General features: G+C 37.0%; 1 protein-coding gene across 9 annotated transcripts in view; it reads left to right on the forward strand.

Annotated features, from left to right (window-relative positions):
• ATF7IP (activating transcription factor 7 interacting protein) overlaps nucleotides 1–14127 on the forward strand; it is an 83230-nt gene that overhangs the window by 36414 nt on the left and 32689 nt on the right. For 8 of the 9 annotated variants that reach the window (XM_050325289.1, XM_050325281.1, XM_050325282.1 and 5 more), the window contains exons 3-9: nucleotides 4661–4750; nucleotides 7282–7427; nucleotides 8555–8692; nucleotides 9798–9863; nucleotides 10429–10502; nucleotides 11010–11098; nucleotides 12346–12984. In XM_050325289.1, the coding sequence (XP_050181246.1) occupies nucleotides 4661–4750; nucleotides 7282–7427; nucleotides 8555–8692; nucleotides 9798–9863; nucleotides 10429–10502; nucleotides 11010–11098; nucleotides 12346–12984 (1242 nt within the window). The remainder of the gene's footprint in view (nucleotides 1–4660; nucleotides 4751–7281; nucleotides 7428–8554; nucleotides 8693–9797; nucleotides 9864–10428; nucleotides 10503–11009; nucleotides 11099–12345; nucleotides 12985–14127) is intronic. The other variant, XM_050325290.1, reaches the window with a different exon arrangement.

A 14127-nucleotide genomic window follows, 5' to 3' on the forward strand; every position in this document is an offset into this window, starting at 1 on the left:
TGTTTGCTGAAGTTTGAATTGACTGTATCCAGCAATATTTTTTCAGATTTTCAGTTTTGGTGACAAAACAAATTCTCTTGACTAGTTGTTTTACTTATTAGCTATAATAGTTTGACTTTTACAGTTGCATGGCAGTAACTGAGACTGTTCATAAAATGAAATTTGGTCATTGTCCAGAAAAAGCAACAAAGATAATAGCAGAGAGGTTGCATGGGCAGGAAACAATTGTATGAGAAAACAAGTAGAGTTATCTTAGAAGTTAACAAATAACTTCTGGAAAGAGTCTGTGAAAATTAAAACTGTGGAGACCATATGAAGATCATTTCAAGATGCTCTGTTGGAGGCACAGGTGCAAACTGTTGAGTTAAGAAGTAAGATTTCAAGAAGTCCAGATGAAAACCATCATGGCTAAACAACAATGGAAGAATGATACTAGAAGCTTTTATTCAAATGGACAGATTAAGAGAACTTTTTTCTCAGGTGGAATTAGTAAATACAATAGTTATGTTGTCACAGATTTTTGTAACAAAAGATCATACATTAGAAAACCTTGGAGCCCTTTGGGAATGCAAACAAGCACATGATAAGGAAGACCTGATTGATGTATTTGAATTCTCTTGGATATCCAAGCACAACTGATTTCTTACCGAGCATTTTTGGAAATTAAATTGTCTTCATGTAAGATAGAAAGTCCTCATGGAAGGAATAATAAGTCGAAGAATGAAAAATAAATCTGCAGTTATCTGTTCCAGAGACTGCACTGTGTGACAGAATTAATAATTTGCCTAAAATTAATGGTAAGTAGTGAGGTGACAGTTTGCTGATGTTATTGTGAAAAACTGGAGAAGAATTTTACAATGCTGAATGACTGAGGGATAAACATGGCAGATGAAACTCATTGTGGTTATCTACAAACTGGGTCGCATGAGTACAAAAACGTTCAGAACTTGATAGGAAAGTAGAACTGACTCACCACTTAAGAAAAATTTTCCAGGATTATAGAAGGCAGCTTTGAAGAAATACTGAGAGAGTGGAAGTTGAAGAAAGCAAGTAAAGAACGCTGGAAACAAATTAAGAAGCTGAGGGAAACTTTACCATGAGATGCCGCGGTCTTAAATGTTTTTGTTAATTCCCTGTCCTTCCCACTCCCCATGTCAAAGAAGATAGCTCAGAACTGAAAAGTACATGAAAAAGCAATAGGGAAGATCATGGAGTAATTTTAATTTAACCCTCTGATGGTGTTTATTTCAGCCTCCTACTCAAAGCAGGTCCAGTTATATCACATGGCTCAGGGACCTTGGCAGTTTACTTCTGTGCTTCTCCACGGATGGATAAACCATAACTTCTTCCTGGGTGGCCTAATATTTAACCAACCTTAACAGTGAAGAACTTTCTTAATTGGCATCTTCTGTGTTCCAGCTTGTGTCCACTGCCTCCAGTTCTGTTGCTGTGCACCTCAAAGAGTAGTGGTTCTGTCTTCTCTCTGCCCTCCCTTTATGTGATGGAAGACAGTGATACAATCTCTAATTAGTGTTCACTCATTGAGGCTGAGCAAAGCAGTTCCTCATAATGTTTTATCAGTGCTATACCCATTCAGTAACTTCAGATTTGCAGGTAGAGAGGGAGTCTTCATTCTGTTGTTGGAAGTCACAGGCTTCTTATTCCTTAATGTCTAAAATCTCCATTTATTATTATTATTATTATTATTTTGAGTGTAGCCTTTAGCTGTCCCTGTGTCCTTGCACTGTGCGAGGCTTGAGGTTTTGCCTGTGCAGAGTCGTACCTTATGCCCTCTTTGTTATACATTGTCAGGTCATTTCCTCCTACAGCTTCTTCACTTCCTGACTCAAATCATATCAGAAAGAGAACTTTTGGACAAAGATGGAATGTATGTTACAGTAGAGTCTTTTAGTCTGTAAAAAAGTTGGAGTAGAGATACGACAAAGATGTGAAAAACAGCAAGTGATGTGGAGAATAGGTATTTCCTGTCTTTTCCTCCACAAGAACCACATGTATCAAATGAAGGAAAGGAAAAAATGAGAGGCAGGATCAAGGCATGAAAGAAGAGGTGATTTTCCATGTGGAGAAATATGGAGTTCTGCCAGAAGTTTACCTACATTTGTCTTCCGTGGAAGAGGAATTTTCTTGAAGGCTACCAAGGACAGAAACCCTAAGACTCTGGAGGTCTTTCACCCACAATTTTTCAGAAAGCTGTGGAAGTTTTCTGGGACTGTGTGTAATTGTTCTTTTTTCCTCATACTCCTCCCTCCTTGATCAGCTGACATGAAAGTGTTGGAAGTAGGATCTTGGATTAGGTGAACTGTTGTTTTTGCCTCAGGGAGCTGTTGCTATGTTCTGTCTCTTACCTAATCTGTCAAGTTGGACCAAGTAAGTATCTCTGCCAGAGCAAATCTGAAGTCTTTCTCAGAATTGCTATCACTTCAAGTGCATTCTAGACACCTAGATTCTAGGCTTCTCTATACAACCTTTTAAGAAAAATCCCTGCAGTTAAGAGTTAAAAAAGTACAGCCTGTCTTCTGAAAAGAGAACTTCAGAATATGGTAGTGGCAGATAACTAAGCATGAAGTTTTGTTCATATGTTGTGATAGAACTACCTGTCCGCTAATGGATATTGGATTCATCAGTTGTAATCTTTCAGTCCTTTATGGATTTTTTTCCCAACTAAAATGTAATAAATAGAACAAAGATATTTTGCTTTGTGTTTGATTCACTTGATTTATTTTTTTAATATATTTTATGGTATACAAGAAGACCTAAAGAGGTCTCTAGTCCAGTCTCCTGTTTAAAGTAGGGTTAACTCTGAAATGGACAAGGTAGCTCAGAACTTTATCTAGTTCGGTGTTGAAAACTTCCCTTGATAAGACTGAATGACCTCTCTGGGCAACCTGGCTTTCTTCATGTGTTCATTTTTCTTTTTATTGGTTAGAATCTCTCATTTCTGCTTACATGTGTTGTCTCTTATGGTTTGCTATGCACCTCTACAATAAGTCTGGCTCCATCTTCTTAAAAGTGACATAACAGGCACTGAAAGTTTTTAGACCCTGTTAAGATTAAAAAACCCCAAAACACCTTTGTATCTTTGTGTTGAGATCCACACAAATTATCAGTGAAAAATAAGCTGATAGTTGTAAAATTTTCTCCTCCATAACTAGAGAGGTTTAGTGGGCATTGTGTTTAAACCAATTTTTAGTTAAATGAGCTAGATTTCTTCCCAGTGATGGAAGTTTGTAAGGGAAGGACTTCTTCATCCCTGAAATTACTTGTGCTCTACACAGAACTGAGAAAAACTTAACTTTGAAGCTTGTGACATGTGTTAAAGACATTCCAGGTGTGTGTATCTTTCCGTGGAATATTTGTGTCTTTCAGCTGAATATTAAAATCCATGAATTGTGGGAAATGTTCTCTTGAACTTAGTGACTCTCATTTAGATTCTTAGGTAAATGAGTCCTATTTTATTCTTAACACTTAAATACATGAAGCTTATCTCTAAGTCTTAAAAAGCAGGTGGCATAGGCACTATGCCGGTTTTATTATTTTAAAAGTAAATCAGCTGGGCTTTGAAGAATTTATATTCTGATTATTATTCCTTGCATAAATTAACAAAAAAAATTCGTAGTTTCAGATTTTTATTTTCTGACTCCTTCCTTTTTCTGATTTATTGACTTGTTTTAAATCATGAAAATGTTCTTCATAATAGAAGTAAAATTTAATCTTAAGAGAGCATCAAGCATACCTTTGCAGCCAGAACTTTCCCTGAAAAAGGTAGTAAACTCTGTGTAATGACAAAACAAGTATAGAAAATAGAAGAAGTGTACAGAACAAGATGTGCATAGCACAGTGCTGAGTTGCTCTGTTATATTCTGAATAGATTCTAATGTAATCTCAAAAGCAATAGTTATAGGTTGTATCCAGCCAGTGTAGAGGTAGCAAATACAACCTGTATGAAACACATAAGGGAATGTCATGGAACAGATAATAAAGTTTTTCAGGAAACGTTAGCATTTTTCATTTTAACCTCTGTCTGTTCGTGGATTCAGATTTTTCTTTATTTAAGCATTTCCTAAACTGTATAGTTTTAAATGACTGGTTCTCACTTGTGATATTGTATTATCAAGATTCGTATTAGCAAGAAACTTTAAATGAAAATTCGTATTTGTCAGCCAAAGAAGAATCTAGACCTTTTCTACTATAAAGATTATGGTTGAATTTGCCAGTTGTAAATAGAGAAACATACTAGTAATTTGTTGCTGAAATTTTTATACATTTTCCCTGTGTGAAAAATAAGCTAAAATAATTTGTTGAGAACTTCAGCACAGTTTAAAAATACATTTTTCGTTTCAGAGGTAACAGAGACATTTTGTTACCTCAGTTATTATAGTTATTATGGCTCAGTAATTCTGATTTTATTGCTAAGCAGATTCAGAAGTGAATCTTATTGTGTTAGATGATAGTTCAAATTTTTGTTTTAAGGGTATTCTCTTATTTTTTCATATCTGCATTTCCTGTCTGTCATTCTTATTTCTCTTGTCTTCCATGACATGGTTTTTAATAAGTATTCTGAATTTGCTAGTCAAACTAGAACCATTATGAGACTTTTGGAGGTCTAAGTAACATGTGGAGTTCTTTCTTCTGTTTATAGAAGAGGTGAAGGAGGAGAGAATAAATGAGGGCGAGGAGAACAAAGAAGGAGAAGAGGCCCGCAAAGAAGAAGAGAAACAGACAGAGAGAAGTACGTAATGTTAAAAATGTTACACTTCACTGGGTGGTTTGTATTAGAAGCACAGAATCATTGAAGTGGGAGGGGACCTTTGGTGATTATCTAGTTCAAAGCCCCTATTTAAAACCAGGTCAGTTTGCTCAGAACTGTGTCCAGACAGAGGTTTTGAGTATCTCCCCAGGTGGGGATTCCACAACCTTCCAGTGTTCTACTTCCAGTGTTAGACCACCCTCACAGTAAAAAAGCTTTTATATGCCTGAGTGGAATTTCCTGTATTTCAGTTTACATCCATTTCTTTTGTCCTGTTACTGGTGCTCATTAACAGTCTTGCTCTTTGTTCACTCTGCCCTAATGGCCTTCTCCAGTTAAACAATTCCAGCTCATGATGGATGCTCCAGTCTGTAAAACACCTTGGTGAATCTACACTGCACTCTCTCCGGTATTCTTAGATCTTTCTTGTATTTAGAAGCCCAGAACTGGACATAAGAGTCAAGGTTCAGTCTCACATCTCCTGATTAGAGAGGACTAATTACCTCCCTCAGCCTGCTGGCAATATACTCATCTTCAGGCAGCCAAGGATATTGTTGGCCTTCAGTGCACATTGCTGGCCCGTGTTCAACTTCATATGCATGAAGACCAGCCGGGCCTTTTCTGCAAAGCTGTTTTCCAGCTAGTGAGTTCCCAGCCTGTACTAGTACTTGTGTTTATCCCTACCCAAGTGCAGTAATTTGCATTCCCTTTTGTTAAAATTCATGAGGTTCTTGTTTGCCCATTTCTCCAATTTGTCCATGTGACTGAATGGCTGTATAACCATTTATTGTAGCAATCGCTCCTTCCAGTCTTGTATCATTTGCAAATTGTCCTCTTATCCCATTGTCTAGGTCATAAATGAAGATGTTAATGTTGGTACCAGTAGCATCTGCTGGTGTACTTAACTAGTGAGGAGCTCCAGCTGGACTATGTGCCACTAATCACAGCTGTTGGATCTCCTCAGTTGAGCCAGTCCAATTATCTAGGCCATACATCTTGAATTTGTCGCTGAGGATGTTTTGAATGTCAAAAACATTACTAAAGATAAACAACATCCACTGCTCTCCCCTCATCCACCAAGCCAGTTGTCTCACCATAGGCAGCTATCAGGCTTGTCACTGCAACCCATGAAATAAACTCTCCAACGAGTTGCTAGGTTAGAAAGCCCACGTTACTTTATTCAGCATGCTGGGTGCATGAGAATAGCTCCATAAAGCATGCACACCCAGCAACCTAACAGACCAGGTTACGTTCATGACACTAATAATATTCATCACAATTCTATTACATATTACGTTTCTCGAGTACATGCACATATACTAATTAGTTCTGTGGACTTACTGGGATATGGTTGCAGATGTTCTAATGAATCTTTTCTCCTTGAGAGTATCTTAAATATGGGGTCAGGTCAGTATGTTGTAACGTACTTCATCATTCTTTGCACTGACACACAATCCTAGTTCTCAAAAGTAAGATATTTGCTAGTACAAATTAGTCACTGATACAGGTAAATAAGGAAACAGTAGCTGACGCAAGACTAATAGTCACAGATGTAGGGGTCAAAACACTATTGTACTAAAGTTAAAAGAATTTTCCAACACCTTCCCCCACTGCTACATAGACTCTTTTTTAGAAGAAAGTACAATTTTTTTGGTAACAAGCTGATAATGCATGACTTGTCCTTGATAAATCCATTCTGACTATTCCGCATCACCACCACCTGAATGGGTTTAGCGCTAGTTTTTAGAATTACTTGTTCCATCATGTTCCCAGTGATTGAGGTAAGGCTGACCATCCTGTAATTCCCTTTGTCCTTGTTGTCCTTCTTGAAGATTATATGAAAACAGATGTCACTCCTGTCCTCAGGAATTTTCTGCTGGACACAGTGCCAGGAGCTGGAGGAGTGAATTAGGTCTCTTTGGTTCTTTTGTGCTTCATCGCTGTGATGAAAATTACTTTTATAATACAATTCTGGTTTTGGCCTGTTCTTTTGTTAGATTTTTACTTCGTACCCAAGAAGTAAGAAAAAAGTTGGAATGTTTTTTGAGTCAGGTGTTGGAGGTACAGGTTAAAACTTCATGGCAGGTAAATACCGTTCATTGCTGGCACAGTTAGAATGAGATGCAGTTTTATTTGGCTGGAATCCTAGAAGATGATTCCTTTTTCAAAAGAGGAGAAGCCGTATTTCATTATAGGATGGTGCTGATAGGCACCGGAAGAACTGGAGGGAAATTCTGGGGAGGGAATGGTGGTATTAGAGTCATTTTGCATATGGGGTAGTGATTTGGTGAATCACGAAGCAGAACTCACAGGGCAGTAATGTACAGATACCAAAGGGACTGGTTTTTTGCTTTGATGTCATCAAGCATGTTGTTTTCCCAAAGGCATTCTTACTGGTTTAGAATGAAAAAGCCTAAATTGCAGATAAATGAAACTTCGTAGTAATCATGGCATTCTGCAGATATCTGTTTTTTCAAGAGTTCCTCACAAGCAGTTGTATCTAATTGTTCCAGGTGAAGCATCAAAGAGAAAGCGTTCCAAATCTGAGGACATGGATGATGTTCATTTTAAACATCGTCGGTGCATGGGAGAAGATTATGAAGCAGAACTCCAAGTAAAAATTACAGCTAGAAAGGATGTTGACCAAAAATTACAAAAGGTAGAATGGAGGTGCAGAGCGAAAAACATACATGCACCTGTCACTTGTGTTACCATCTCTGAATTAGCTATCCTTTCCCTGCAGCTCCAAACACTTTCTCTTTTTTGTGGTTGAGCATTGGATATAATTCAAATAATAAAAGTTGGCTTATTTTGTATAAAGTCCTACATTGCCCTACTTTTAATAAAAGACCAAATATCATGTGAAAACTATGCTGCAGGAGTTATATTTGAAATGTATACAATAGTTTAAGTCTCATATGACTCTAGTCTGAGAATCTTGGTAAAGGTGTTATTTCAGTGTAGGAAGCTTATATGTGATGCGCTATCTATCTAACTTTGAAGAAGGTGTCTCCAAACAAGAGTGCAATCAACATCACATTTTGCAGATTTTTGTAGAACTGTTAATTGCCTGATTGCACCATTGCTGTGTAAGGAACCTATGATCTTGAAGAAAAAAAATTGTACTATTTTTCCATTAGTTAGCTAGTGTGTTGAAACTTCATTAAACAAAAATGGCAAAAACTGAGCCACGTTTGTTGCCTATTTATTTTTGTTTCCCAAGAAATTTTTTTTGCACTGCAAAAGGTATAAAAGGGAGAAAAAATTTAAGTAAGAAGTTTACATGAAAATCAGTCCTTTTCTGTTTTTAGCTTCTGCAAGAAAAGCAACACTGCTTTTTTTCCTAGGGGAAAATGCATCTCAGAAATAAGGTTTTGTTGACTGTCTTCAGTTTCTGTTCTTTGAATGCCAGTGTCCCTCTCAAGAACAGAAAAGTAAGAAGAAAACTTTGTGTAAACACTGCACTTGAGGAAAATATTTTCTGTTGTTAAGATTCTTTTTATATGCAGTAAGATTTTATGCAATTACCATACAGCAGTGAAATTAATTTCTTGAATTAATGGCAAAGAGGGACCATTTGTATTTGTATTTGCCAAAGCAGATACAGAAGCTTCTTAGCTGTGCAACCACATACTTATTGGTGTCTATAGATTTATTTGATTGACAGGGCACAACAGTTGTCATTGTTCTGTTCATAGCAGGATACTGGCTAAGAGTTGAGAATATTTTTATAGATGGTCCCCCAAATTTTGGAATTGAGTTGTTATTTTTTGTATAATTTTGCAGGTTATCCAGAAACTGTTAGAAGAAAAACTTACCACTTTACAGTGTGTGGTATTTGACAAGACTCTAGCAGACTTGAAAGCCCGAATAGAGAAAGCTGAATGTACCAAGAGGCATAAAACTGCATTTACTGAACTACAGGTGAGTGTTTGTGTGTTCAACTGCATACTGGGGTCAAATTCAAAAATAAGTTCCTCAGAATTTAGTAGTGTCCTGTAGTTGTCAGTAGGGAAGCCATTTTGGCTTCTCAAGAGGAGAAGAGGGTGGGGGAGCAGCAAATGCTGATGTTCTTTTTGAGTTGTAAAACTGTATTTTCCTACTCAGAAAGAGGAATGCAACCGATTAATCATCAAAAAAACCCAAAACAGGTCTTCCTTCTGGCAAACTGATTCATTAGCTGCTAGTAGACCACTTCTCCATTCTCCTTTCCATTCTGTGCTGTTCTGTTAGATGACATTTTTCAAATAAATGCTAGGTATGAAAATATCTAATGCCTCTATGAAGCCAGAAATTTGCTTAAAAATGGAAAAGCGCAGAAAGAAGAGGAGAATGCCACTGGAGTTTGTTTGAACATTCTACATCACATGTTGTTTACCCAGAAACTAAATAATTAGCAAGAAAACAAATAGCTAGTGCTGAATGCAATATGCTTTCTTGTATTCTTATAAAAAATACGTAGTGGTGACATGAAGAACGTCACAAAAGTCAAACAATTTTGAAGTGACAAGACAATTAAAAGCTCATGTCATAACAACTTCAAACAATAAGACTGTCTTAGCATTAGAAGAAATATGGAGTTTGCCAGACCAGTTCCTACTACACCACTCTTTCCTCTCACTGCCCCAGACATTTTATGTTGACTTTTTAACTGCTAAGACGCTTTCAGTATAGTTGTTTACCAGTGTCTTTAGCCATCAGTTACACTGTCAAATTAATAACATCATATAAGGCTTTCATGAATGTAGAGTTTTGTGTGATCATGAAAGAGGGATTCAGTTTGTGAATAGGAAGGAAAACAATTCAAGTTGTCTCTATGATAGCTGGATTGTGATACGCAGATTTGTCTTTCTGCTGTTCTGAAATAATACAGTTGTACTGTATTTCAAGGAAGAATAATTTTCCCTCATACCAAGATAGTCTTCGACTTGATGTGTTAGTTATTTATCTTTTAGTTTGTATAATTTCTTTGATGATTCTTGGGGAGGACATTTATGGTTTTGTTTGTTTTCATCTTCTTCCCATTTAGGCTAAAATTTCTAGATTGACAAAGCGGTTTGGAACAGTCAAGGAGGACTGGAAGAAGAGACAGGAAGTAAGAATTAGATAATGTTGTGGTTTGGTTTTCTTTTTCTGAGTTAACCTAAACCTTTTGTTGAAAAATAAAGAAAATTTATATGCAGAGAGATGTGATTTGGTTATTCAGTGGCATTCACAAAGTAGGTTTTTCTGGTTTGGTTAAAGACACTGATAAGAAAAGGTTTTTTAACATCTGTTTTGTAATTCTGATTTGTACAGAAGCTTCTTTAGCCATTATTAGCATGAAAACACCTTAAGCTGTATATAACTGAATCTGATTTACTTCAGTATGAAGAGTGCAGTGTAAATAAGAGTGAAACCCAATACCTTGATTCTGGGGTGGAGGGGCAAAAGGAAAGAGAGGATATAGGAGAGGGAGGCAAGTAGGACTTGGGAGAGGGAGGCAGGTAGGACTAAGGAGATTTTAGGGGGTTGTAAAGTTCTCCTGCAGTGTTGGCTTCAGAAACTGAATCTATCACACAGAAGTGAGTGGATATGAAATAGAATGAAAGCATAAGTTTGCAAGCTGACTTAGAGTTGTTGTGGCTTTTCTTTCACTCTCTCTCTCTCATTCGGTGTAGAATACAGCAAATCCACCTGCATCTCCAGGGAAAACAGCAGCTGACACTGCAAATACAAACAATGCCACGTATCGGTAAGCAAACCACATCGCTGTGACCATGTTAAAATTTACAGTAGGATACTTCAGACACCTCACGTCATGGATAATCCTAGTTGGTTTTTTTTTATTATTATTATTAAAGTGTTCTTCCTTTTCCTTCATTGCTCTTCAGTTGTAAAATTCAGTTTACTTCCACAGAAGTCATAAATTGACAGTATTGAATGTATTCTTAGGTAAATTGGGATATTGTTTCAGTGGTTAAAAATTGTGGATAAAAGTAGAAGTTTAATTTCAAGAACAAGAAAATTCTCATACTGGAAGGCAAACTTGGTGAAAGCATTTGAAAATGTACAAATAAATCTGCACTTTTTTAGTAGGAAAATATTCAAAGTTAATTTGCATGAGGACCAAAAAATGGGTTTAGAAAATCTGAATGGAAAGAATAGCTCTAAAATAAGGGGATTTTTTCACTATTGTACTGTTCATAAATATACCTGATGTGACTTACTGAGAAATGCTAATTGAAACTTCATTCCGTAGAAATGCTGGCACAGTGAGGCAGATGCTGGAGTCAAAGAGGAATGTAGGAGAGAGCACACCAGCAACTTTTCAAGCACCTATAAGTACAGGTAAGAAACTCCCTATGGACTGTAAACACATTTCTTAAAAGTTTTATTGCTTTCCATTAAAGAAGTAACTAGCTAAACAGAGCAAACCCAATTTTGTTTCTTTTTTTTCTGACATGAAAAAGCATTATTGTTAGCTCTCTACCACATTCCTGGTTTATATTTGTGCAATGCACTTACCAGGTATGTGAAAAAATGTGTTGATTTGGCCAGCCAAAATTAGATTAGGATAAATTAGATACTTCAGGAGACTACATGCTGGGTATGACAGCAAAACTGGCAGAGTTTCAGCTGCCAAGAAGTGAAACACATGGCTCAGGCCCCTTTTTGTATTTGATCATAGTAGGATGCTGATATCTTCCCCTCCACCTAATGGCTACAGAATTTGAGTGGGAAACTAAATGGATGTTACAAACCCCGTTTCTTAAAAGAATCATGTTGAAAAATGGAATTTCTAGATTAAAATTTCATAGGGAATGTAGACTCAAACCTGCCATTAACTACGTTCATTGTAGTCTCACCATCCTTGATTTTAAAAATAGTTTACTTTCATACTGAATACTGAATCTTTTCCACAGAATTATCTCATAGTAGACATATATAGGCTTTCAGTAGTGTATTACGCTCATGATCTTTGGATTTAATCCTGAAATTCTGTTGCATAAAAGTGAGTGTTTTCTCTGACACATTAATACTTGGTTTAAGTAGAACCTTCTGGATGCAAACTCCTACCTATACAAGGCAAGTTAGTCATAATTGACATAGTTTTTCTTTTCTTGTGTTTTGTGAAGGATCAGTTGCTCTATAGTTCCTGTAATGAGTGTTTAAAATGCTGTATTTTATGTGTTCCCATCTATGTAAATCTTAGATCTTTCTTCAGGCCTGTTTGTCATCATTCCTTATATTTTTTGCTCTCGCCAGTTCTTTCAAGCAGAAGTACAGTATTGACTGTGTTTTTAACTAGGCCATTGCATATCAGAGTGTACAACAGAAAAACAGTATTTATAGCCTTTATTTGCAAAAAAAATTAATCATACACCACCTCGTTTATAGAATGGAAGGGACCTTTAAAGATCATCTAGTCCAACCCCACTGCCACGGACCAGGACATCTTTCACAAGATCAGGTTACTCAAAGCCCTGTCCAGCCTGACTTTGAACACTTAAAACGATAGGGCATTTCTTGTGCTGCAGTGAAACTTCCCACTCGATTCAAATACTTAATTTTTTTATTAATTTGTTTGTGTGTAGTGCCAGCTTCCAGTCTTGCTCCTTCTCCAACAGTTGTCAGTGGACATCCTAAGCTTCAGACTCCAGTGACCTCCACCACCTCTTTGACGACAGCAGTTCTTCCCACAGCTAACACAGCTACGGTTGTAGGCACTAACCAGGTGCCCACTGGAAATACTCAGTCAGTGGCTGTCTCACTGCAGTCTTTGCCCGTAATCTTGCATGTCCCTGTTGCAGTGTCATCCCAGCCTCAGCTTCTGCAAGGCCACCCAGGGACTTTGGTCTCTAACCAACAGTCAGGCAATGTTGAATTTATATCTGTACAAAACTCATCTACAGTTGGTAGCCTTACCAAATCTACAGTGTCTTTGGCATCAACTAACACAACTAAACCAAATAGCGTTCCACATGTGCCCAGTCCTGGTATTCAAAGGAACTCTACGACCAGTGCTGGGTCAATAGGCACAACGTTGGCAGTACAGGCTGTTTCTACTGCACATCCTGTTGCCCAGACCACAAGGACTTCTTTGCCCACAGTGGGTACTTCAGGACTTTATACTGCTACCAGCAGTCGAGCGCCCCTACAGATGAAGATTCCTGTCTCTGCATTTAATAATACGGCACCTACCGAACCACCCACCGTTGCAGCACCCAAGATTGGTAAGTAATGCTTGAATGTTAACACTGGGAGAAGAAAACAGTTGCCAGAGGGAAAGACAAAACTGCACTTCTGTGGAAATTTGTTTGTTAGTGTGTTTTGGAGAGATGATTCTTCTGGTTTGCATTTCTGTTGAAATTTTCAAGATGAAAATCGTCTGTATGGTAGATGTGTTTCAGACATTGTTGAAAATAATCCCTCCTTAGGAGGAGTCAACAGTGTGGCTTTGTAAGCTTTGTTTTATTTGGAACTTGATTTATGTAATTCCTAGCAGGAAGTCAGAAACTCCTCTATTCTACCATTAACAACTTGGTATTTATTTTTAATACAGCCTCTCAAAATAACTTGACTGCCTTTCTAAGCAAAGACATACTGAGAGGAAAGTATAATCAGTAGCTTAATTTGCACAACACTTGAAACTGAATAAAATGGGAGAAAAAACCACTACTGAATACTAACCTAGTTCCAAAGAAGTACACTTATAGTATTTAAAATAAAGTCTCTAAACACAATAAATGTTCAAATAATGGTATCTAGATTAACTATTTTAAAATACTTTCTTTCAGTCCTTGTCCATGCTATGATGATTCTCTGCACTTTTGATTTTGCATACCTGGATTTCTTTTTTCTAAGAGGTCTTCAAGATTTATGAGTTGGAGTTATAGCAAGTTCATCATTGGCACAATATAATGTTAAAATGAACTCAAGCAGAGCTTGACATCAGAATTAGTTTCTTTTAATTTTCCCATCTCTAAGTTACCTGTGTTGCAATGTCTTCTGTGGAGCTGGACATTTTTGTTTTGTATTGACTCCTTGCTCTATAGCAAATAAAAATTATTTAAAACAAGGTAAAAGGGGTTGTGCCAGATGAGACCCAGTGACACAAAGAAGGAACTATGGTGTCCAAAAAATGTGTCTCATTTTATGCAGTTCACATAGCCTTAGTATACAGAGTTTTCTCACCAGAATTGAAACACCGATTTGGGCCAACACTGGTTAAAATAAAAAGGGAGAGAATTTGAATTTAAATGTTTACATGAAATGTTCAGGCAACTTCTTAAGTTCAGATACATTTAGATACTTGGCTGAGTTAGTAAAGATACTCAGTCTTCCTGCACAAATCTTCTCAGTTATACATTTTGCAG

Source organism: Myiozetetes cayanensis, unplaced genomic scaffold (genome assembly GCF_022539395.1).
Source record: "Myiozetetes cayanensis isolate MyiCay16 unplaced genomic scaffold, myiCay2020 scf3, whole genome shotgun sequence".
Taxonomy (NCBI): Eukaryota; Metazoa; Chordata; class Aves; order Passeriformes; family Tyrannidae; genus Myiozetetes; species Myiozetetes cayanensis.